Source organism: Triticum urartu, chromosome 6A (genome assembly GCF_056163025.1).
Source record: "Triticum urartu cultivar PI428250 chromosome 6A, HENAU_Tu73, whole genome shotgun sequence".
In the NCBI taxonomy this organism is placed as follows: Eukaryota; Viridiplantae; Streptophyta; class Magnoliopsida; order Poales; family Poaceae; genus Triticum; species Triticum urartu.
Window position 1 is genome coordinate 599,535,123 of NC_141878.1, and position 24,938 is coordinate 599,560,060.

Genomic DNA, 24,938 nt, shown 5'->3' on the forward strand with positions numbered 1-24,938 from the left:
AACTGAGATGCCACAATATTTATCTGTACTTTGAGCGTCTAGATTAAAAAATGATTTTTTTACTCGTTATGCGTGTTTCTCGTGGGGCGGCGAGAAACATGGATAACACCCATTATCCTAATTTCTCGGGCGGTACACAAAACCTTCTTAATTCTTGCTTCATTAGATTGATACATCTCCTCTCTTTATATAGAGAGGTTTACTTGATTCCCAAGCAAGGCTTACTTGACCCCTAAGAAAGCGACCCTTATCTCTAATTAACCCTAAAACTAACGGGCTATACCGCCGGCCCAGGCCATTAGGCCCATTACGTACTCTAACAGAGATACAGAATTTTCCTGATCCTGAATCTGGATAAACACCGCATGGGCTCAGCCTGAATCTTACAACTTATAATGATCAATGAGACAAGCGTACATGCCTCAATTAATTTTTAACCCATCAACCATCATCTTGCTGCATAACCTTGGATTTCTCGGTGAACTCTATACTTTTGTCAGTACTACGTATATCTAGCAAGAAACACTACACAACAGTGTCTAATTCAGTTATCTGAACATGAGCACTGATTTCCTTCAGGCAAGCAATAGAACAAATGCTGCCGTCAAAGTCAGAGAGACACACGGACCTGATGTGCTTGACTGTGATGCTGTCGGCGGGGAGGAGGGGCTGGATCTTGCGGCGCCAGGGCTCATCCTCGTCGAACACCCCGCAGCGGGCGTCCAGGACGGACTCCTCGAACCGGGCCAGTTCGGCCACGAGGTCGGTGTCGTCGTAGTGGAAGAGCAGGTCGTCGTGGACGAGCTGCTCGCGCGGGACGACGCAGAAAAGGTGGACGAGACGCTCGGCCTCGTCCCCGACGACGGCGGCGACGCGAGCGCGGCCGACGTCGGGCTCGAAGATGGCGAGGCTGACGTAGGAGTTTGAGTAGGCGGAGTGGTAGAGGCCGCAGCGGGCCACGGCGTCGGGCGCTCCCCAGAGGCGCAGGATCCGGTAGACCTCGAGAAGGTGGGCGAGGAAGGTGCCATGCTTGTGCCAGCACTCGCCGGCGCCCGCGGTGCGTAGCACAGCGGTGAGGGCCGGCAGGGCCGGGTCCCCGCACTGGTCCTCCTCGCCCCGCAGGTACGGGTGCACGGCCGCCAGCGCGTCGGCGAAGGTGGTGCGCGCCGCCATGGGTGTCGCGGTCATCGGTCGTCGTTCTGCCGGCGGTGGGGAGAGATCGGGGGCGGGGCAGGGCCGGAGGAGGATGCCAAAGTTGTCTGAGAGAGGCCCTAGGAGTACTGTCCCACCTCTTGTTTGGTATCAAATGACCGATATAAGGGTGTGTTTGTTTGGGCTGTAACTTGTTCGGCTGCAGCTGCAACGGCTCCAGCTGGAAGGCGCAGCTGTAGCTGCTAGCTGTGGCTGAAAGGTTGAAGCTGAAGTGTAGTCATTTGGTAGTTGTGCTGTAGCAGCAGCGGCTTGTTCTGAAATGTGCTGAAATGACCAAAATGTCATGTATTGTGCTGATTATACTGTTTTAACAATAAATGACCGGATTAGAAGTTATTTTTTTGAAAATGGCAAATTTTTCATAGATTTGAACTGAATTCACAGTTTCACATAGTCGATCGATCTCTCTGTACCTTTATCACAAAAATATTACAAGTCACATAGTCGATGACACAGCTAGCACACAGAGCACGCTACACAAGCACAAGCACGCACCCAAACCTTGAACGTCAATTAGCACTCATATACATATCAATTAGCATATCACGGTTCATATACAAGTGCTCACAGACCGGCGTTCTGCCTAAGCGAAGCAGCAGGACGGACCGGGGAGCTCGCTGGCGTCTATGGCGAAGCAGAGGACGGAGGTAATGGGAAGAGGCCAAGGTGGAGCCTGCACCGAAACGATCCAGTGTGCGTCATCGGCAAGAACAGTCATGCCCGGGGGCTCGCTAGCAGCTGCGCCTGCGCGTGCCTAACATGGACCAGGGAAGGATCACCCCACCAATGCGGCAAGTTAGCTTGTGGCAGCGGACGTCGTCGCCGAGGCAACTCGTGATGGCGGCAGAACTCGCGAGGGATCTCGGTGCGGTGCCTTTGATTCCATGGGTTGCAGGGAGGTGGAGGACGAGCGCCTCGCCGCGGGGTTCCGAGGTGGGAGTTTCACTACTGAGGGGACGGGTGGCGGCGGCCGGAGATCGAGCAGGTGGCGGCGGAGTCGTCGAGGCGAGGGAAGTGAGCATGTTCTATCGGGGTGAGGGAGGAGCAAGAACACCAGCGAACCATTACGTCGCAATTTTGTTGTATTATGGAAATTGGTGGAAGGGTAAAACTGTAAAAGGTCGATTTGGAGCTGGCCGTGGCTGCGAGAAGCCCGAATTGGCAGCTCCCGGCCTGACGTGCAATTATTTGGAGCGCTCCTCTGAAGCCGCTGCGTGGAGCCGATCTAAAATCAGGTGTTTGTTTCAGCTCCAGCTTCTATGGGGCAGAGGCCGATGGAGCCGCTTTTAGAGCAGAAACAAACACACCCTAAGCATCTCTAAAAAAAACATCCTAAGCATACCTAGGTGTTAGTATAAAGTTAGTACAAAGATGAGTCATTTATTTTGGAACGGAGGGAGTAGCTGGGATGCAAAAATCTCTAGGTACAATTCATTCAGTTGCCTAAATTTATGGGGATTTTTAGTTGAACAGCTTCACGTCCATCAATAGACATTTATTTAGCAGCTACGGGTTGATGATGATGAGCTGCTCCCAGCTGGTGTTCGCCACACCCAAATTACACTGGCGACGTTGTCCTCGGCTATGCCAAAGTATGGCAAGGTCGAGCAGCCATTGGAGTGATTAGAGGGCCGCTATCAGCTAATTTTTTTAAAATAATACATTTTTTAATTGATATGCATAAATATTACACCGATATTTTTATTTTTAAAAATAATACACCATCGGTGTGCTGCAGGCTGACTGGGCATAGTCGGCCCACAGCAGGCCGATTGGCTTCCAGTCGGCCCGCAGCAAGCCGACTGGGACTAATTGGCTTGCTACGAACCAATTAGTTCCAGTCGGCTTGCTGCGGGCCGACTAGGTGCATGTGGCCATTTTTTCTGTTTTTGATTTTAGTTGTTGTCTTCTATTTATTCTATCTATCAAATGAATCTGGTTTGTGTTGAAACTTTTTGCATAAATTACTAGCAGTATTAACAAGCCACATATAAATTTTCATAATTTTTGGAAAACCACATATTTACAATTGTATTAGATAGCTCCTGGTGAATATAGATAGGGTTTAAATTTATCTATCCAAATTGATTTTTTATTTTTATAGATGTTAAAATATCAAGGAGAATAGTTTAAAATTTTCTGTGAAACAATTTGAGGACTATTCTCCTCGACAAACAATTTGAGGACAATCATTCATTATTGTCTTACTTTGTCGCTTATTGTTTCTGGCTATGTATCTGGACAATACATTTTGACTTTCTATGCTAAGACCACTTTTGGATTCATGGTAATAACTCGTATCGTGCAATGACACGTACCCTAGCACATGATAGATTCATATTGGATCCTAATGTAATTCAAACAAGCACCTAGGCATATATAAACGTACACACAGATGCTTAAAACTCAACTCACACGGGGAGGGAGCTGTCCGTTGATCAGACCATGTGAGTGAAAGGTGGCAGTGAGCAAATTAGTGAAGAAATGCCTTCAGGGACTGTGCTGCTGCTACAAGTTTTCAGGCAATGAGTGTAAGGACTTTTGTTTGTATTCATTGAGGGTTTATTGCCCCATCTGACAGAAAATAGAGGGCACTTGATCATTGGCTCGACGATTTGCTATGAATAAATAGAGGGCTTCAATGATGAGTCTGGCGCACAGATTGTCTTCGGCATTGCAAGGAGGATTTCTTCTCCGAATACTTCATAGAAAATTTTGAACACAAGAATAGTGTCAGGCTCTGCAAAATAAGTTCCACATACTGTCGTAGAGAGAATAATATTTACACAAATCTAATCTACTGATGTATTCCGTAGTGTGTCATCACACCACAGCCAAGACTTTATTCGAATCGTTTTTACTGTCCCATCTCAGCGCGTTTAGCGAGGCGATTTCCTTGGCACGTCTTGTCGAAGCAGAGATCGTGTCCCCTTATTATGGGATTCTCATCAATACGGGTGTGGGTAACCCAACCGCGCCATTGATTACGGAGCTTGGCAGATAAGCGAGTTTTACCAGGCTGGTGGGGACACGTAGTTTCATCCGCCCATATAAGGGGATAAGGATCCACCTTTTCACCCACGCCTTGTTCCTCCTTTGCTCTTCCATTTTCATGCACTCGAGCTCCAACGCCCATGTCCGCATTCTCTTCCTCAACCTCCTCCAACCATGTTCGGAGCGGGAGGCAAGTGGATGGTCTCCTCCGTCACCGAGGGAGACGTCAAAAAGCTGAGGATAGCCGGATACCTGCGCGACGACAACGCGCACCGTCTCCCAGATGCGGGGCAGCTCATCCCCACCCCCAGGCCCCATGAGAGGGTCGTGTTCCTTACCCATTTCCTTCGCGGACTGGGGTTCCCCCTCCATTCATTCGTCCGGGGGCTCATGTTCTACTACGGCCTGGACTTCCATGATCTGGCCCCGAATTTCATCCTCAACATTTCGGCGTTTATCATTGTGTGCGAGGCATTACTCTGTATCCGACCCACTTTGGCTTATGGCTGAAGACCTTTAATGTCAAGCCGAAGGTTGTGGGCGGCCGCCAGGCGGAGTGCGGAGGCGCCATGGTGGGCAAGATGCCCAACATCCTATGGCTCGAGGGCTCCTTCGTGGAGACCATAAAGGGGTGGCAATCGGGATGGTTCTACATTACCGAGCCGCGCGACCCTGTATGGGTCGCAGCCCCCGAGTTCCGATCCGGAGCCCCTACGCGGCTCACCTCCTGGAAAGAGAAGGGCCTGGCGTGGGGCAGTTCGGGAGAGGTGACTGGACTCTAAACATGTGTCCAGAACCTGGTGGGCAAGAAGCTCAATCTCGTCAACGTAGTCCAGGTTATGCTCATCCGCCGGATCCTCCCGTGTCAACAACGGGCTTTCAACTTGTGGGAGTTCAATCCGGCCCAGCACCGAACTCTGAGCAGGCTCTTTGACACAACGTATGAAGATGCTTGGAAGGTGCTGTTCAAGGGCGCCGAGGCTCCCGCATCCGCTACCGAGGATCGCAGATTCAGCACGCAGCGTCAAGCCAATGCGGTAAGCTATTTTTACCTCTTACAGGATATTTGTATTTCATAGTTTGACTCTATGCGGGATCTAAAATCCTATACCTTTGACAGGATTGGCAGGAGACGTCCGGGCAGATCAGCTGTCCGGCTCCTTTGCCTAAAGACCTAGCAGACGCTCGCTTGGCAAAGCTTCTGGTTCCGGCACCTTACGTGGTGCCGGAGAAGAAGGCCAAGAAGAAGGCCACGGGAACCCAGAAGAGTTCCCGGCGCCCGGTGGAGTCGAACTCATCGTCCGATGACTCCGAGGCGCGCTCCTCCCACGAAGACGAGGAGGAGGAAAGAGAGGTTTCTTCCCCAGCAGGGGGAGAAAAGAAAAGGAAGGCCGCCCCAACTGGGGAAGCCGGAGGGTCCAAGAAAGGAAGGACCCTCCCTCCGGACTACTCCACCAACGCCGACGACGGCGAAGAGGAGTGGCCGCACAGGGCCAAGCCCCTGGCAAAATCGTAAGTATCCGGATACCAAAATGACTCATGGCGTTCCTTTATTGCACAACTTAACCTTACACCGAATATAATTATGCAGTTCGCCTAAGGCCCGGCTCGACGTATCGTCGAGCGGTTCCTTGGATTCGTCGGATGTGAACAGCACTTCACTTCCGGCCGCCTCCTCCCCTCGCCCTACGGACGACGGCGAGGTGTTGTCCCAAAAGGTTCCAAACCAAGGGGAGGTAGTTCTGGAGGCGCCACAAGGCGACCTCCCGGACTCCAGGCGCAAAGGGGACAAAAACCCCCAGGGCTCCAAGTCCGGCCCTGGGCCGGACACCGCACCGGAACCTTCAATGGTTCCGGAGTCCGGCAGGCGGCCCACTAGGAAGAAGGGCAAGCCTACGACGCCGGTGACCTCTGTCCAACCGGAGGCACCGCATAATTTGCTGGAGGTTCTTAACGGCGCCTTCATCGACGAGGAGCACCGCACTATTATGAGTGCGGTGATCCAGAAGGTTCAGTCCGCTAAAAGCGGGCTGACTGAAGCCTGTGTCAGCCTGCTAACAGGCTTTGAGATATGTGAAAAATATGTAAAAATATTACCGCATAGACAGTAGCCCCTGATGCTCTGTTTGGCGTTCGGAAAGAAAAGCCGAATAGAGGATCTAATAACATTCGCAGGAGTCTAATATAATTAAGTCAATATGCGTATGCAGGCTTCACTGCTGGCCTCTACCGCACTGACTGCGGAGGTGGATGCGCTGAAGCAGAGCCTCGAGCGGTCCGAGCAAGAGCTTGGCCTTGCCAAGAAGGAGCTCGAGGAAAAAGAAGGTAAGTAATACCTTGTGGAGTATATTACAAAAGATGCAGTTGCAAAAAATGACAGGATCGCTATTGGTGTCCTAGGGGCCACGACTGAGGTGGCAACCCTTAAGCAAGCGTTGTCCGAGGCCAAAAAGAGGGCGGCCACGGAGCGCACCGACACTACTCCACGGTAGAGCTTAGGTGACACACTTCTATGGGCAAAGATCAACTAATCTTCACAAACTATCTGTCAGCGTAGCTTTTAACTTTTGTCTTCGTATCAAGTGTCGGCAAAGGTATATCACTGTTGACATACTAAGTGTCGGCAACCACAAAACGACAATGTGTCTATCAGCAATTGCTTAATGACGTGCTATGTGTCGGCATATGTGTTGACCTTAACAGTTTTTCAGTCAACGTAGCTATGTATTTAGCAACCTAAAATGTGTCGACATAGATAGGGTATACGTATTCAGATTAAGTGTCAATGTAGGTGGACACATGTCAATCGTGAAAAGGTTAGAAACCTGGCGCGAGGTTTCCGCGCGTGAGCGAAATTTTCGACTGTTCGTTGGAAAAAAAATCCTCAGTGGGAAATACCCTTCCCCAGTGCAAAATACCCCAAATCGAACCCAACCCTAACCCGTGCCTGCCACCGCCGCCGTCGCGCTCGATCCAATCCTCTACCACCATCGCCGCTAGCCTCGCGCTCCACCCAGTCCTCAATCCCCCATGCCGGAGCTCGCACTCCCCCGCCGCCGGCCTCGCGCTCCACCCCGTCCTCAATCCGCCGTACTCAATCCCCTGAGCTCCAGACCTAGATCGAGGCGCCGTCATCGCGCTGTCCATCCAGTCGCCGTCCGCGCACAACCCCCCTCCCCCCGACGTCCAGCCGACGTCATCGCCAATCCCCGTCCTGCGGCTGCCGGGGATCCATCTCCGGGCTCCCGCTGCTGCCGCACCTGCTGCTGCGGGGCTCCATATCCGGGGTCTTGCTGCCACCGGAGCTCCATCTCCGGGTTGCCGCTGCTGTCGGCCCTGCTACTGTTCGACTTCTGCCCTGTGCTCCCGGGCTCCATGTCCAGGCTCATGAGATCCGTCCCCAAGATCCGTCCGTCCACCGCCCCCAACCCCAATCCCATTCCACGTCCCCGAGTCCCCAACCCCATCCCTTACTCCCTTCCTTGGAGTCATAGCCTCCGACAACTCCGTCCATCATCGCCTTGCACCTCGGGCTGGAGGGAGTGGGCGTTGCTAGGTAAGCACTGATGGTGGGATCCCCAATTTGTTTTCTTTGTTCTTGTTTTTCCAACCGTGAGTACCACCATGTGTCTCTAGTAGATCGAACTGCTAGTTTGCTGTAACTTGAGAGTTGTACCATTGGTAGTTGCTGTGGAGTGGTTTGGACATGTTGTTGATCTGAAGCATAACCTGATCCTCCCGGCAAAAAAGAAAGAAAGAAGCATAACCTGATCCCTTCACACTTAATCAGCACCTTTTGTGTAAGAAGAGCATGTAGTATTACAGTGGTTATTAGTTGGATACGTATACTACTGACAAGCAAAGCAATCATACCTTGTTTTATTTTCTAATTCTTTGGCCCGATCGATGGCTAGATTGACATGGTACTTTAGTTCCTGAATTCTAAGCATGCAAGTTTCTGAATTCTAGGTCTGCATCAGCATCATGAGTTAATCAGATATATGTGTAACCAGCTATACTAACGATATTGCTATAATAAATAATAATTCTGGAGTACCACCTCTTTTTGTAGCTAGCATGTAGGCTATAAGCTCTCGTTGATGCTATAGATGGCCGAGTTGGTTTCAAAATTTTGGGTGAAAATTAGATTCTAACCCAGTTTGTAGCAGGTTTGATAGGTATATAACTCACTACAGAAACGTCAGTTGCACAATCAAAGGTCTGAAGTGAAATATTCTCATTGGAAAAATTTGCAACTATAAATTATCAAATTGTAAGCTTAAAGTTTCATCACTTAGCAGTATGATCTGTATTCCCATCCTATCTGCATTGTGGAATTATGTGTGCTCTATTATGCTTCTATTTGTTTCCTTGACTACAAAACAGGAATTGATTTGAATTCTTTCCACCGGTGTTTTTGTTAGATCTCACGACACTGCATCTGTTGTTGACAGAACGCACCACTTGTGGCTGCTATGTTTTCTCCCTCATACATGGCATCAATGGTGTGTCTGCCTGATCCTGCAACAAGTGTTCACTCTTTGATGAGTCTTCTAATCTGCAATTTATGCCTGGTCCATCTTCATGCTGCACATGGTACTTTGACATGGGCATCAGCCTGACAGGAATCCACTCCAATTTTATTCAAGCTTGCTAGGTTGCCAGACGATGGGTGCCGAAATTTCTTATATCTCATAAATTTGGAAGTCTTGAGAAGGTAATGATGCTTCCCTCATTTGTACTCCCTCTGTAAACTTTCATAAGACCGCTCTTTACAGCGGGCGTAGTATTTTGAATATTTGTCAGCTAGCCCGCTATCTTTACTTGCCCTCCCCAATTATATTTCTGCAATGATTGGCCATTTATCTCATACGTACTATCAACCAGATCATGCAGTTGTTCCAATATTCATGAAAATGCCCCTTTTAGCAGATAGTAACTCAAGTATATAGAAGATACAAGTAACCAAAGGGAGTTTTGGTTTCAGGTGTCGATCCTCCTTTTTCCGTACTTGCTGGTAGCATTTTCCTTTTTTTGGTTTCATATGGCATCTATCTTATATTTCTGGCAGCAGTTAAATTGAACTGGAGGCAGAAAACAAACTTGATACACTATAAATGTGTTTCTAGATTGTACCAACTCGCCGTTTTTTTGTGTATTGAAAATATCTTCTTAGTGTCAGAATCACCATTTGATGCACTAATACTTGCATCGCTTCCATTTTAGTACATTATTTGCTATCACGTATATTAATATAGTTGACGAAATCTTCTAGTTAATGCTAACATGTCTGCTTAAAATGGGAAAGATGGCTAATTTGTGGGTTGAGCATATTTATAACTAATTATAGCCTATCAATCCCATTCTGATTGTAAGCAGTAGGAAGATACAAGAAGTTCAATCATAATAATGATGATCTAGTTCAAGAATAAGGCAGTACTTAAATCTTAATAATGTCCGTACATGGTACTTTTGTGAGATATCTGTGTTTGTTCTGGTGATGGCCTAATATTACCTGAAAATCATTTGTGCATTTGAAAAGTTCATACAATAAACTTACCAAGGACATAACTTGCAGTCCCTTGGCTTACTTTCTAATTTGATTTAGGATCAGACGAGTTATCTATATTATTAAACATAGTTTTCGTCTTCACAGGGTGGTTGATACATGTCTTCACACTTTTCAGAGCAACGTGCAGTGGAAGAAGCAGCCTATGAACTGAAATAGTTTGCATAAGAAACATGCGATGCGAGTATGTTATCATTTGATTTACACATAATATGTACAACCCATGAACCATTTTCCATAGTTCTCTTGTGGAACCCTTTTCAATTTTGATGAACACACAAATGCTCCAAGACTGATTTTCCTGTCATTTAGCTAGTTCATCGATCAGATAATATTGAACTAAGAACACTAGTACATGGATTAACTATCGTACGTCAGAGTAAACCAAATGGCAAGCGAGGAAAATGTGTCACACATAACACTTCAGTGTATCTGAAATTGTAAAACCTATTTGTGAAATTATAGCATCACTAGATAACATTTTGTGTCTTGTATATAAAAATGAACTCCACATACTGCAGTTTTAAAATTAAAATTATGAAATCACATGACGTAATCTGATGCTCATATAGATTGCTTAGTAGTTAGCATACATCTATCAGTTTGGTGTTAACACTTTGATTGTCACAATCTAAAGATCACATGGCATATACAGAACTTCACATACTGCAGTTTTTTTTTGGTCTGAAGCTATACATTTTAATTCTAGTTCATTAGACAACATACGACTACATTTGATTTTGACATTTATTTTCAAACTTTGAAGTGCACAAAATCGTTGGAGTGAACATATGAGAATTTGACCATTCATTTTCAGGTACTCAACCATCTACTGCGCATGGATGTGATACTTCGGAGTGTTCGGCAGCATTTGGCTGTTTGAAGTATTTTGGATCAGCCAACTTGCGATCATGAATCTTATGTCTGTTCTGGACCATTTGGTGCTTCAAGTGATTTGGAGCATATATCTTGTGCTCATGGGTGTGACTTTGTTCTGGACCATTTAGTGTCTGAACTCCTTTAGAACAACAAATAGTGGTCCTTTTATGTGGCTTGTGTTTTCTAGATGGTGGTCCAAATGGCGAAACTTTGCTTTGTCAAGATTGTCCTGTTTTTGAACTTATGATCAATATATGTATGTTTGTGAACATATTATCAATGCTTGTGCAATATGTGTTCATCTTGATCCTGTTTGTGTATAACATTTGAGCATTGTATAATATTTCAATCTGAGCAGCATCCAATTGTTGTTTTGGCTGCGCACCATCTTATCAACAATTTATTTGTTGGGAAAAACATTCCAACAGAGAAACTATCAACAAAGGTACACCTCTAGCCATGTAGAAAAAGTGTAGGTAGAAGTACACCCATAGCTAGACAAACCATGTGTCAGCAATGCTAAAGACCTTGCTAGACATACTAAGTGTCGGCATAGGTAGGGTGTACGCTGACTTACCATCTGTCGGCATAGGTAGGGTGTACATGGACAGACCATGCGTCGGCGTATGTGGGGTGTACATAGACAGACCATGTGTCGGCGTAGATAGGGTGTATGCCAACTAGAAAAGTGTCGGCAAGTGAACTTCTGTCGGCAATACCTTTGCCCACAGCAAGTCCTCCGACTCTTTTATCTTCTGTCAGCATATGTGTTAGCTTCAAGTTATGTGTCGGCAAAGGTACCATATGCCAACAGATAGATGTGTAGTGCGAGCGGGAAAAGCATGAGGCGCGGGTTGGCGAGGTGCAACAAGAGCTCCAGGCTCTCGTGAAAAAACACGAGAGTTTGGAGCTTGACTCAAAGACGCGAGAGTCCGAGCTCGCGACGGCCCTCGAAAGCGCCAAGTCTGCCAAGGCTGAAGCCCAAAAAGCCCTCCAAGAAATTGAGGCGATGAAGAAGATAGCGGCGGGTAAGGCATTCTTTATGTAAAGCAAGCACGTGAAAGCGAATTACTTGTTACTTACCCGAGTCCGGAGCTCTCCAGGAGCATTCGCAGATTTTCCCCGCAGCGTATCAGATGCCGCCACCTTCTACCGGGCCGAGGAGGGGAGCTCAACAGAGAAGGTGTTCTGGTCTCAGTATACTAAGGCCGGACACCCGGTGCCCTTGAGCGACCAGCTGAAGCAACTGGTCGAGCTCCATAAGGTGGACGAACAGGCCATGAAGGGCCTCATAGTTCGGCTGTGGCCTGGAGAGGCTCTGCCTGGGAGCTACTTTGGGCTGGTAAGGCGGCTGGTGGATGCTTGTCCGTGGCTTGAAGTTATCAAGCGCTCCGCCTGCATCGAGGGCACCCGTAGGGCGCTTGCCCGTGCTAAAGTGCACTGGGGCAAGATGGACGCGGAGAAGCTGGTGAAGGACGGGCCACCGCCGGGCAAGCAGCATCGCCACCCCGAGATGTACTATGAGGGTGTCCTGAAGGGTGCCCGCCTTGTGGCGGATGAATGTGCCAGAGATGTAATATTTGAATAACTTGCTTGCGTTATCCTGTATGCTGAAAACTTGTTCATATGCGTTATGCAATGCTTGTTTAATTTAAAATATTACCTTCTATGCGGCCTTTTATTAAATTTGAGAGATGGCGAGTCATCGGCTTCTGCCCCCATGCCACGAGTGCTAGGGTGTTCGGGATAAACCTGAGCACTCTTTTTCCCATTCTTGGGTCCTTCGAGGGAGGTGCTCAGCACAACGAACAAGGCAATCGTACTATAATGCGTTATCACTCTCACTTAGCCAGAGAATTCTATAATTTTAAATTTCAGCGAAGCCCCTAGTGTTCGGAAGGCCGAGTTCGGGGCTCTATACACGCCTAGGCCGGACAAAGCCGACTCCTCGCTCTGAGCGGCATAAGTCTTTAGGGACTCGAAACCTCCCGAACAGCGACCAGCTCTCACCCTATCATGACAGTCAGTTTTAGCTTTCTCTACTGAGGTGCTTAGCCCAGCTCAACTGGGGCACAATCGCAGTAGTTCTCCCGGCGCTACCTTAGCTGATATAGCAGAACGTAAGGTACCAAAACATGGGAGCCGGGCAAACCCAACTATTGACCAAAGACATGATTCGGAGCTGATGCATATAATTCTATAAGTTCGGAGGGCCGCACTTGTGAAAGTGTTCGGACTTCTGACGCCGTATTATGGGGTGCTTCAGCCCCTGGCGTATTGACCGTACCAAAGTGTACGGGTGCTAAATGTCATAACTGAACATATGTATTGAAAAGGAAATGAATAGAGAATGCAATAATAAGCTGTAGCTAAGCATTGTTTATTTTAAACGGCTGCTGCAAAAGCAGAACGATACAAATAGTGCGGTAAGCATGAGATGGAACTATTTAACATGTCCCCTCCAGGGGCAGGCTGCGGAATGGCATGTAAAACTGGTATACTGCTCGTTATAGAGACCATCTAGGAGTTCCATAGTGCGGCGTAGCTTTCTGCTTCCCTGGTTGTTGTATCGTTTGTGCGGCAATCGTACTGCCGACCCGGTCCTCCGGAGGGTGGAGTCCTGAAAGTAAGAAAAAATGACAAAATCGGCAACCCCTTGTGCGGTTAAGCCGCGTTTCGGGTGTGCCATGATGGTGCCCCTCCCCCTGTGCCCATGGTATTTTCAGAGCGTAATTATGTGGGGTCTTGCGCATCCGGTTGCACACCAAGGCGGTCATCCGCAAGAGGTTCGTGGGAGCTTACGATGGTGGTTGGGTTGCGGCGTTTGGTCGCAATCTGAAGCTTGTGATCATGAACCTCTTCTCCGCCGTCGTGGTGCCGCTCCCTTCGACAAATTCAATGTTCAAGGACATGATGGCTGCATATTATGACTGGAGAGACATAATCCGCAAGGTTGTCTTCTCGGAATCACCCACCACAACTAGTTGCATCCTCGCTGCCATCACCCTGCAATATGGTCTCGCCCTTTGTAGGGTTGGTTGCCCAAATGGCGGGTGGACGGTACAACAATTAGATGGGGTGAGGATTTCAGACATTTTATTCCACCATGGACATCTCTATGGCATCACCCAACTGGGTGACCTTGTCAACTTTGAAATAGGGGTGAACAAAGATGGCGGGCCAATGGTCATCGGCGAACCCGACGAGCTGCTGATCCGAATGCCTAGAGGCTCTGACGGATTCCCGGACTGCATTGTTGAGCTACACGACAAGCTGGTGGCGGTGATGAGGACCTTTCCGTCGCGCAACTGCGAGCCTTTCTTCAAGTTGTTTGAGCTTGCTGAAGAATCAAACACAGACTATACTCACAAGTGGCAGGAGGTAACGAGTTTGGGTGATTGTGCCTTGTTTTTTGGGAAAATGTGGTCCAAGGCAGTGTATGTGCCCGCGTTTGGTCGTGGTGGGGTGCAGCGAAATTTCATCTATGCAGATGATGTGACATACTTGACGAGTCTGGACGGCCATGGCACCCGTGTGTATTCCATGGAAGACGAAAACGGTGACAATGTCGCGCAGAAGATCAAATCAGCGGGGTCTTATGTAGTTGGTTACCCTCCATGTGGCATGTGGGTTCTCCCTCCTGATTTCTAAACTATTGAGAATAATCCACTGTGGCACTTCTAGGTTTTGTTCGAGTCTATAAAGTATGAATGTCAACCTTTATCATATATTGGACCATCCAGATTCTAAAATCTGCAATGTACTACTGGAATTTGTCCAGCTCTTTTTTGTTTTTTAAAATGGGCAAAGAAATATATGTGACAATCTGATCCTACTTGGGGATGACGCAGAGGTACGGCGTCCTTCCCTTTCATGAAGGTTTCTTGGACTGGGAGATCGTTTGTCGTGTTGGGATGTGTTGGTGGCTGTCGTGGCGGAGTTTTCTTGAGTTTCGATGATGTAGTTGTGCCGACCTTTCTCAGTGTTGAATTGGTTCATGTTCCTTTGGTGTGATGCTCGTCTTCTGCGTTGACACGTGTTCATTCAGGTTCTTGGGGAACCCCTTTGCCTGCCGACGGTGTGACACCCTTTCAATCCAGAACTAGAAGGATGTGGCCTCACTAGTGTAGAAAATGCTAGCCACGTCTTTAATTGGTGGTGCCTCAATTTTCATCCACGCGTGTTGACATATTTGGTACACCACCACTATGTCATTACTGGTGGCGTGTCGCCTAAAATCCACGCCACTACTATTTATACTTGTATCGTGCACTAACTCGTGTACTCTATCCCGTATATACACTACTAGGAGAAAGGCTACTAGCAGCGCGGGTAAAATAACTACTAGCAGCGCGGGTACCCACGCTCCTAGTATCGCGCTACAACTAATAGTTAGTAGTAGCGTGGGTTAAACCCGCACTACTGCTATTACGTACACGCGTTACTACTAATGAAATAGTAGTAGCGTGGGTAAACAACCAACGCTACTAATATCCTATATACTAGTAGCGCTCAGTTTCCTTCCCACGCTACTACTAACTTATTAGGAATTAAAAAAATAAACCAGTACACATCATTACAAATACAAGATTTATAATAAACCAGCATTAGAGCACATCCAGTAAGAGCATACATAATTGACATGGACTCCTATTTCATGGTTAAGTGGACACCGAAGCCAATAAATGAGCCAAAACCCCATCATTATGCATTGGTACTCACGATTGACCACTTCAAAGAACATGCAAGTATATATGTCATTAACAATTGCAAACATAAGTTTCTTTCTACTACAGTTGTTGTATCTACTATCACACAGTTCCTCATTCTACCTGTTCTCACTCCAATAATAAGAAAAATGAAAAGGAAAAATAGAGATAATCTGCCGCAATTGCACTTCGGTGTCATGGATCAACATCTCATTATCCTGCAGCAATGGAAATTTGCCCCAAAATTACCTTTTGCAACTCTTCAACTCTCTTCGTTGAAGCAGACAGTGAGGTCTTAACCTACAAATAAAAATTGTCCCATAAGCATTGCAGACTTCAATCATGGGAGAATATAAGAGTGTACAAGGCATATACAGAAAATGGAACCAACCTTTAAAAGTTCATCTTGTAGCTCCCTATTTTTGGCCAATTCAGTGTCATATTGTGCGGATCTGCGATAACCTCGAGGTAAGATCTCTGCACAAACCTTCCCACTCTGTTGCTATCTTCTACCTATGAATGAAAGTAGACCTTACTTGTCAGAGAAGCAAATGTGAAAGTTGATTACAACATGTATGCTAAGTCGCTAACCCATAGAGACAACTAGACCAAATGTGAAAGTTTCCATGTTGCCAAGGAAGTATATGAGCACCCCTCGAAACATCAATTAGCATACATATACATCTCAAATCATATGTAGTATGTGTCTAGTCATCCTACGATTGCCTGAGCTCAGAACTTCATTTCTTATAAAAGCTTTAGACATGTTCAGGAAACACATGTAGGAGATGACAAGTGTACAGATCACCCATTTTTATAGGTTCAAAGACAGATAACAAAAATTAACTAGAAAGAGTTAGATGACAGCGAAGCTTAAAGCTGCAGTAAGAAACATGTATTAGACCCCACAAGGCTGCAACCCCTGTCACTGCACTGTCCGCACCACAAAAAAGCTAAACTCTGCAGGTTAAACTCAGATCAGGGAGAATGAAGTAATGAATTGGCAGAGATCCATCTCTTAGCATTACCTGATCATCAAGCATCTTTGAGAAATCCTTGAGAAAACGGCGACGGTCTTTCTTTCCCAGTTGGAGCTGCTGCCCATATTGTTTTAGTTTCTTCTTCATCAGCTTGTAGTTTATATAGTAACTGTAAACATTGAATTAGCAATGCAACGTTAAAAAATTGGTAGCCAAGGCCAAGTGTGCAATTTTTTACACCAATTAGATGGGCACTCAATTGCAATGTTCAATTATTGCAATGTTTCTTTATCTTCTTGTTCAGTAAACATGGTAAGAAATCGAGATAAGTTTCATCAGAAGCAGTTGACAGAATATTTGGAGAACTCAATGATACAGGTTAGTACAAGGTGGGAAAAAAACCTGAATCATACCCTCTCCACTCTGGAACTTGGCCGGCCGTCAACTTTTTCCAAAACCTAACCATCTTGACTTGAATATGTTAATCTGCCAAGAAATATAAAGACATGTCAGTAGCACAACCAGAGAAACCAGATTTTAGTGTAATTGCTGAGATGCAAGTGCAACAAAATGCAAGAAGCTGTTAAGGCACCACTCTGCTTAGTATATCCCAGGTGCTTTCTACAATCATATGGCGCAGACACGTCAACAAGGAAGTGGCCTTGGAAAGTTCAAAGAAGTTGTGGACATTTTAAGTGGAACAAACGACAAACTCGTAAGGCGACTAAGGAATGGACGCGCAAATAAGAAATCCCCAACATGTATGCCCCTGCAAAATTATATAGCCTCTCAGTTCTTGCTATGGATTCTTCAGTCCTTTTCTACAGGCGTAACATATATAATCCATATATAACCAATCACAGAAGGATGACCACATGTCACAGTCCCAGAAACTGCTATAAAATACAAGTAGGCGCAAACGTCTATTTTCACTTACTAATTGAAGTTTCTATCAGACAATCGTGGAAGTGATCAACAACTGTTTATCTTTCTACATCAATTTGGACAGTTAACAGTAAGCAAAGATAGCATTATAATCCCAGCCAACTACGTATATAACTAGAAAAAATGATGAAAACAAGAAGACTGTCCAACCAATTGACTACAATTATTGAGGAGCTGCATGGAGAATCCTAGATTAAAATCGGCTTTGCAATCTAGGCTTGATCGAAACTGAAACTGAAATCGGCCTTGCAATCTAGGCTCCTCCACCTTTCACAGCGGTGGAGCAAACTGAAACTGAAATCGGCCTTGCAATCTACTACAAACCCTCTACAGAATTCGTATTGAAACTTTTTTTTAAAACAGCCTCTACAATGCCGTAAACTGGCATACGAAAACAATGCGCTCTGGATACTAACTTTCGGGACAGCAAACTAAAACAATGGCTGCTCTCAATCCATACATCCAAACGACGCAAATAAATACTCTACGGAAAGCTTGGAACTTGCTTTACAGATTTCATATAGAGGCAACTCGAAATTCTGAGAATAACTAACTCGTTTTTCACCTAGAAGCTGGCTGTCCAGATTTGACAGTGCAGTTTTTAACTGAACCAGATTCAGTTTACAACCAGAGATACCCAACGCTCCATATTTTTACTAGAAGGCAATCAACACCTCGCAACATCAGGGATGGTCTATATCCCTAACTGATTTGGCTAAGCAAAGGAACTAACATAGAGAAGGTCCGACCAGGCACCAAAACCAAATAAGTATAAGCACTGAAATCACCAACGAATTTGCAAATTGGTTCAGGAATCCATCTCCAATTATCAAATCTAATTCTAATCTATGAGCTGCTGCCACAGATCCCTAGTTCTTAGTTCTTACCTAGCCAGCACCATAGAGAAGAGGGCTGATACGTACCGCTGGTGCTCACCTCAGACGAGAAGAAGTAGGAAAAGGGACGGACATTTCAGAACGAAACAATCAAACAAAAGCAAAATGCCCCGCTCCCCCGCTAGCGGCGACTAGGGTTCCTCCTCCCGCTCCCCCCTCCCCCGCCGCCGCCGGCCGCGCGTCGCGCCTCTCCTCCCCCTCCTCCCCCTCCCCCCCTCCTCCTCCTGCTCCCTGTCCGCTCGCCCCCCCTCCCCCCCCGCGGGCGTCGGGCGGACCCCGGATCCGCTTCTCCTCCGGCCCCACCTCCCCGTCCTTCTTCCCCCGCCGCCGCCAGCGAGGTCCGCCGGGCCCTGCCCGCGTCGCGCCGGCTCCGGCGGGCCGTTCTTTCCCCGCGCGCACTTGGGGAGGCGCGGGGGCCTCCTCAAGGCGGCGGTGCTTCTCGGCCTGCAGCAGTGCGGCTCGATGGCGGGCCTCGGGGTCCTCAGTGCGGCGGCGCGGCCGTTGGTCGCAGGACGGCGTGGTGGTGCTGGTGGCCGGCGGCGCCTGGGCGGCCCAGATCTGGGCCCTTTCGGGCTCCATCTGGGCTTGGGTGGGCCGGCGGCTTGGTGCGCGGCGACGTTGTTCCCTGGTTGGTGGCGAGGAGGAGGTGGCTATGGGCGGTGGCGGCTTCGTCGGCCGGCGAGCTACAGCGTGACGTCAGGGGCTGTTCGGATCCTTTTGGGTCCGACCGGGCCTCGGCGCCTGGCAGGCCCCTTGTCCGTGCATCCGGTCGGCTCCGCGGCGGCGGTGGGTGTCCCCTCAAGTTGGCGGTGTTGCGGATGCCCCCGTGGCCTCTAGCTCTTCTCCCGTCCTCTAGGTCTCGTGCCGGTGATCTCAGGGAGAAGACGAAGTTGATTCGGTGACCGTGGTGGCACATGTTGGTGGGCGGTTTGATGGGCAGTGCACTATGATTCGTCTAGGGTGGTGGTGGGAGTTTGGGTTGGGAGAAATCTCCAGCGGCTCGTCTGGCCCCGACGCGGTGACGCCTGTGGGTGCCGCCGGACCTTCCTGAAGGGCGTCGGGTACACCCTCCCCCCACTGCCCTCCGCGTACCGGGGGAAACCCTAGGACTAGTCTGGGTAACAGCGGCGTCGTCGTCGTCTCCTTCCTGAAGGTGTTGCTTGGTATGCGGCGCTTCAGGGTGCTGGGAGCGTGGTGGTACTTCTCTGGAGGGTGCAGCGGTCGCCGGTCGTCTTCATTCGTTGATCTGCCGTTATTGGAATTAGTTTCTCTTTCTTTTTTCTCTGTTTTTCTTTGGGCTTGTTTGTGCTGCGGCCCCAGCCCCTATCGATGGATGTATCGGTGGTTGCTTTGTAATAGAAAGCGGGGGAAACCCTTTTTCGTAGAAGCAGGAAAAGGTGTGGCGCGGCCAGCGCCATGGATTCTCACAATGAAGTGCAAAAAATATTCAGTGAGCTGCAAAAGAATTGAAAGGAGCTTCAAACAGGGGGAGGTGGAGCCAAACATTGAACTACACCAGGGAACCATAGTGCAGGCATGCGACGGGGATGCGGACTGCACGCACGGCCAATGATGCACGCACTGCTACTTGCTAAACGACCGTGGCAGCTCCTGGAAGCCAAATCTGAGGGCAACGCGGCACGCTGGTCCAGCGGCGGTGCGGAGGAGGTGGGGAGGGGGAGGCTGGTGAAGCTGCAGTGCGCTAGGAGGCAACCAGGGTCGGAGCTGTGGGAGGTCACCGGCAATGGGTGGCCGTGGTGCGCCATACCAGGTGTTGCGGAGGTACTCCATGGCTGAGCGGCGAGAGCATCAGAAACTGGAGGGAGGATGGAGGAACCGGGGTGGATTTGTGGTCATGGGGGGAGGGGGTGCTCGCTCAGGCTCACCGGAGAGGAGGAAGGGAGCCGACTGCTCTTCTTCCTCGGGCCTGCCTGGATCGAGCATCGCCATGGGGCGGATCTCGCGCGTGAACGTGGGACGCAGCGGGTGGGTCGCGGCGGCCTAAGCTAGGGCTTCAGGCGCCGAGAGAGGCAGCGGCTCTGTCCATGGCAGTGGTTGCTGGTGAGGTGGGGGGTGCCGGCGGTGGGGTTGGGGGAGAGGAGGTCGTCGGCGTTGGCGGCAGCGATGGGGTTGGTTGGGGGAATCATGGGGAGTGGAGTAGAAACACAGAGACAAAGGCGCAGGAGGGGTGAGAGGCGGAGGTGGCGGCAGCAAGGAGATCACTTAGCAGTAGCGTTGGGTTTATACCCCACGCTAACCCAACACTACTACTATGGTATGTCCCGGGTGCACGGTGGAGACCACTTAGTAGTAGAGTGGGTTTATAACCCGCGCTACTATTATGGCTGGTCTCGAGAGGCACGGTGGAAATCACTTAGTAGTAGCGCGGGTTTATAACCCTCGCTACTACTATCAACTTAGTAGCAGCGGGGGTTATAAACCCGCGCTACTAGTAAGTAGCAGTAGCGAGGGGTGTAAACCTACGCTACTAATAAGCGTCTGCCTATAAGCTTTTCCCTAGTAGTAATAGATTTGCATTGCATCATTGGGTAATTCAAACAAGCATACAGATACAAGGCATATACAAATATATATGTCATAACTGTAGGTTGTGTAGTAACACTGGTCGTGATTGGAACACAAGCATGTCATCATCGACTCTGATCCGACTGTGTAGCCACAATGCCTATACCCGAATATTAGCATTGAGCTACATGCCACATTTCTAAAGGTTAATGTTTTCCCCTATTGGGTATTACATATCTTATACATTTTGTTCGATCATCATGCTATCAAGTTTGGCTCTTTTAGTTCAATATAGACAGCTTTGTTGCATGTTACAGTCGACACATATCAGGTAATATATAAATATATTTTGGAGGCTATGTGTAATCGGCCATAGTAAAAAATATGGAGCCAAATTTAGAAAGAAAAACGGGTGGCTGTTTACGAAAGATTAAACATGTAGGTTGATTTAGCTCCGGTATATGTCTTACTTTGGCAAACTCATTACTTTGATATATCAAACATTCATAGCCAATTAATAACAAGTTATCCAAACGATATTCTTTTGTATGTATTTATCAGTTCCCAATTAAATTGTGCACCCAATTAATTTCTCGTGTCTATATAAGCATTGGCAAACGGGACATAGCTGTAAAAATAGCCAGTGCAAACTAATAGCCAACTACTAGTGGTGGGGCTTATGAAGAATACAAGGGCATTGTGCTTGCTAGCTCTTATCATCATCTCCGCCACTTTCTTGTCCTGCCAAGCAGCAGGTATGTAGGAGCATACATAAATATTTTCTCCCTATGTATTCATTAGTTTCTTTTGTTTGTCTGCCTCTTCTATTTTTTAAAATCAAACCATACATCAATTTTAACCGCGTCGGAATGTTGTGTCTGATCTGCAGGTACAGTGGACCTTGGACCTATTCTTGGTTGTGTAAAGATGAAAAAAGTCTGCTCAGTTAATGAGAAGTGCTTGCGGGAATGTGCTTCCCGTGGTTGGAATACCCATAGATGCATTTGCACCCACACTGGCCATTGTTGTCACTACCCGGAGGCAATGGAACCAAATTGATAGTAGTAGTAGTATGCTATATTGTTGTCAGCCATGTCCTCTTGCTTTGCAAGGTGAATGTTAATCATCTATACCACCACTGATATAATAGATGCGACAGATTTAATAAACTTCAAAGCTATGTAGTTGAATTATATTTACAAAGAGACTATTCGGTCCATGAGTTCTTTTTTTGCTATTCTTCTGTTACGTGAAATTTTATTTTGTTTCAGTTGATTTTTTTTTCCCTATGGCCTTCCAGCCCACATACAAAGTAACTAACGTGAAACACACAAGCAGCTAAACTGATTCTGCTAATCAAACTTTTGATTTTATTCCTAGTGTATAAGGTACTACGGTCAACATTTTACAACTGCAAAAAAGGTCAACCTTCTAATATGAGCTTCACTACATCGCGGATGGGATACAGCGCGACAAATGCAATGCTGTTCACCCGTACACATGACATCAGCGCATGGATTACTAATGTGTGGTGGCTAAATTTCCTGTTTTATCCTTTTTTGATACTTAATCAAGATCTGACCCTAGTCTGAAAAAACTTCGAGATCTGACCCTTTTGCTACCGCCATGGTACATGGCGGTAGGGTCTAACAGCCTACCGCCAAGGTCCCTGGCGGTAGGGTTACATGCCCTACTGCAAATTCCTGCTAAGTGTTGAACACAGTGCATGCTCGTACCTACCGCCGAGCACCTTGGCGGTAGGGTTATACAGGCTACCGCCAGCCTGTTTGGCGGCAGGGTTGTTTCTTACCGCCAAGGTCTCTGGCAGTAGGCTGTTACACCCTACCGCCATGGACCATGGCGGTAGCAAAAGGGTCAGATCTCGAAATTTTTTCAAACTAGGATCAGATCTCGATTAAGTATCAGAAAAGGGTCAAAACACGAAGTTTTGCCATGTGTGGTCTGTGGATGGCTGATTGTGAGAGTGGAGCACGTCGCTCCGTAACACCGGGTTGTGACGTTCGCTCGCTAGATTTCTCCTTGAATATATTTTTATAGGCAGATCACCATTAGTGGAAAAAACATGCAAAAAATAGAGTACTAGCATGAATGCACGTGTTTGGCAATACTCCTTTTCAGTATGTAAGGAGTAGAGCTTCCACCATTTTTCCCGGTCACTGTTTTCAGTAAAAAATCAATGGGTATAATGAGGAAAAATATAAAATTTGACTGGAGATGGGAGGTAGGGGGCTAGCAGGGGCCACGGCTGACATCCAGAATTTTCCATTACACCAATGACTAGTTACTGTTAGAAGGGATAGAGAGGGATTGTTGCGGAATATGATGGATGTATTATTGAGTCTCGAGAAGGAGTATATATTGAGTACAAGACATGGAGGGCAAGACGACTCTCCTAGAGATAAGGTAGGAGACGGATTACTAATCCTAGACTACCAAACATATGTAACCAAAATATATCTCTAACATGGCCCCGCAGTCATAATGGTAGCCTTGCGAACAACAGGAGCGTCGCAGACGGTCAGACTGGAGAGAATAGCAGTCGATGGGCTGACCTCCCCCCCCCCCCCCCCCCCACGCGCGCAGTCGTAGCGGGAGCGTCGTGGACGGTGTCGTGCCACGGATGCGTTGACTGTAGAGGAAGCCGACGAGTTGCTCAAGCGGATGATAACCCTTTGTGCCGATGTCGATGTAGCCGAGAGCGTAGGATGGTGTAGCCATAGTCGTGGTAGCCGTGCGCAGAACGCCGTGGTCGATGTCGAGTCAGGGTAGCCGGTGTCGAGGAAGTCGCCGTGTTGCCGCGGGCGCAAGGAGGCGCCGAGTTAGTCATGGGCGCATTGGTGTCGAAGTAGTGGTGCGTCGTGGAGAAGACGATGTTGACGAGGCGTCGCGCCGGGTTTGCCAAGCTCGTGGACACATCGTAGATGAAGGCATGCATCGGTGTAGCCAACACCAGGCATGCGTAGACGGACGAAGACGAAGTTGATGAAGCGCCGCACCAGGCTTGCCAGACCCGGGGACGCGTCATGGAGGAGGCACGTGTCGGTGTTGCCAGCAAAGGGCATGCGTAGATGAGGGACCTGCACGAGTTGTATGCCATGTCGAGGAGTCGGAGGGCCAGCAGAGAAGAAGACTCGACGACGGTTGCGGCAGAAAACGGTGCTGGGCCGATGTCGCCAGCGATGGTCGGAGTAGACGAAGTGGTCGGGGAAGAAGAAGGCGACGCTGGCGACAGGTTGGTGCTTGACGAAGACGAAGGGGGTGGACAGGCGGCGGCGTCAGCTACAGGGGTAGTGGCGGCGGCCAAAGAAGAGAGGCTGTGGCAACGGCCAGGGGTGCGGCGGCGGTGCTCGAAGTAGGCGAAGAACCCGACAGCATGACGAAGACCGGCGCGGACATTGGCGCTCCCGCGCCGAGGGAGACGGCGCGGTGCATACCATGGAAGGTCGACACGCGGTGACGGCAGAGTGGACCGCGGGCCACCGCACTACGGCCCGAAGGGGCGATGCAGCGGCGGCGGGCAGGTTAGGGCGACGGCGGGAAGACCTCGGGGAGGTGGCAAGGACCACGGGCCGCAGTGCTATGACCCAAGGGGCGGAAAAATGGCAAAGCACGGGTCAGTGCAACCGCGGGGACGGCCTCGGGCGGGGGCGCAGATCACGTGTCACGTTCGCTACGGCCCGACGGGGCAACGCAGCGGCAGCGCGAGGATCGGCGCAGCCACGAGGACGGCGATGGACCGCGGGTCGCGGCACTACGGCTCGAAGGGGCGACACAACGGTGACGTGGATCGGTGCACTCGCAGAAAGAACCACGGGGCGGCGATGCTGCTGCCCGACGGGGCGACGCAGCAGCAGCCCGTTGCTCGATTGGTGGAGAGGCGCGTTGTACTCGGCACAATCTTCACGTGATTTTTGGAGGCGCGCGCAACCGACAGGCCAGTTCGGTCGCACGACGTAGATGACGCGTCTCGCGGCGGTGGGCGGGTGATCAATCCGATCGCGCACGAGGTTCGGGATGCCGCTTGGTGGATGGGGGTGGCGGTGGAGTTCCAGATGAATCCGGCGAGTCCGACGCAGCCGGCCCAAGGTAACCGGCAAGGCCGAGGAAACCGGCCTGATGCAGCCAGCGACGTGGCCGCACGCAACGCGCCCGAGGTAGCCAGCGACGGGGCCACACAGACGCGGTGGACACGGTGGATGATGAAGAA

At 48.8% G+C, this 24,938-nt stretch overlaps 2 protein-coding genes across 2 annotated transcripts; one reads left to right on the top strand and one right to left on the bottom strand.

The window, feature by feature from the left end:
• Positions 1 to 525: 525 nt before the first annotated feature.
• On the bottom strand, positions 526 to 1,173 carry LOC147967069 (uncharacterized). Its single transcript, XM_087531031.1, has one exon. The coding sequence runs from the start codon at positions 1,171 to 1,173 to the stop codon at positions 526 to 528; it is 648 nt and encodes a 215-aa protein (XP_087387157.1).
• A 12,331-nt stretch (positions 1,174 to 13,504) lies between these two features.
• On the top strand, positions 13,505 to 14,305 carry LOC147967070 (uncharacterized). The gene has a single exon (XM_087531032.1). The coding sequence runs from the start codon at positions 13,505 to 13,507 to the stop codon at positions 14,303 to 14,305; it is 801 nt and encodes a 266-aa protein (XP_087387158.1).
• Positions 14,306 to 24,938: the final 10,633 nt, after the last annotated feature.

Excerpts from the sequence above, each read along its gene's own strand:
- LOC147967069 (XM_087531031.1), bottom strand. The coding sequence starts at position 1,173 with ATGGCGGCGCGCACCACCTTCGCCGACGCGCTGGCGGCCGTGCACCCG.
- LOC147967070 (XM_087531032.1), top strand. The coding sequence starts at position 13,505 with ATGAACCTCTTCTCCGCCGTCGTGGTGCCGCTCCCTTCGACAAATTCA.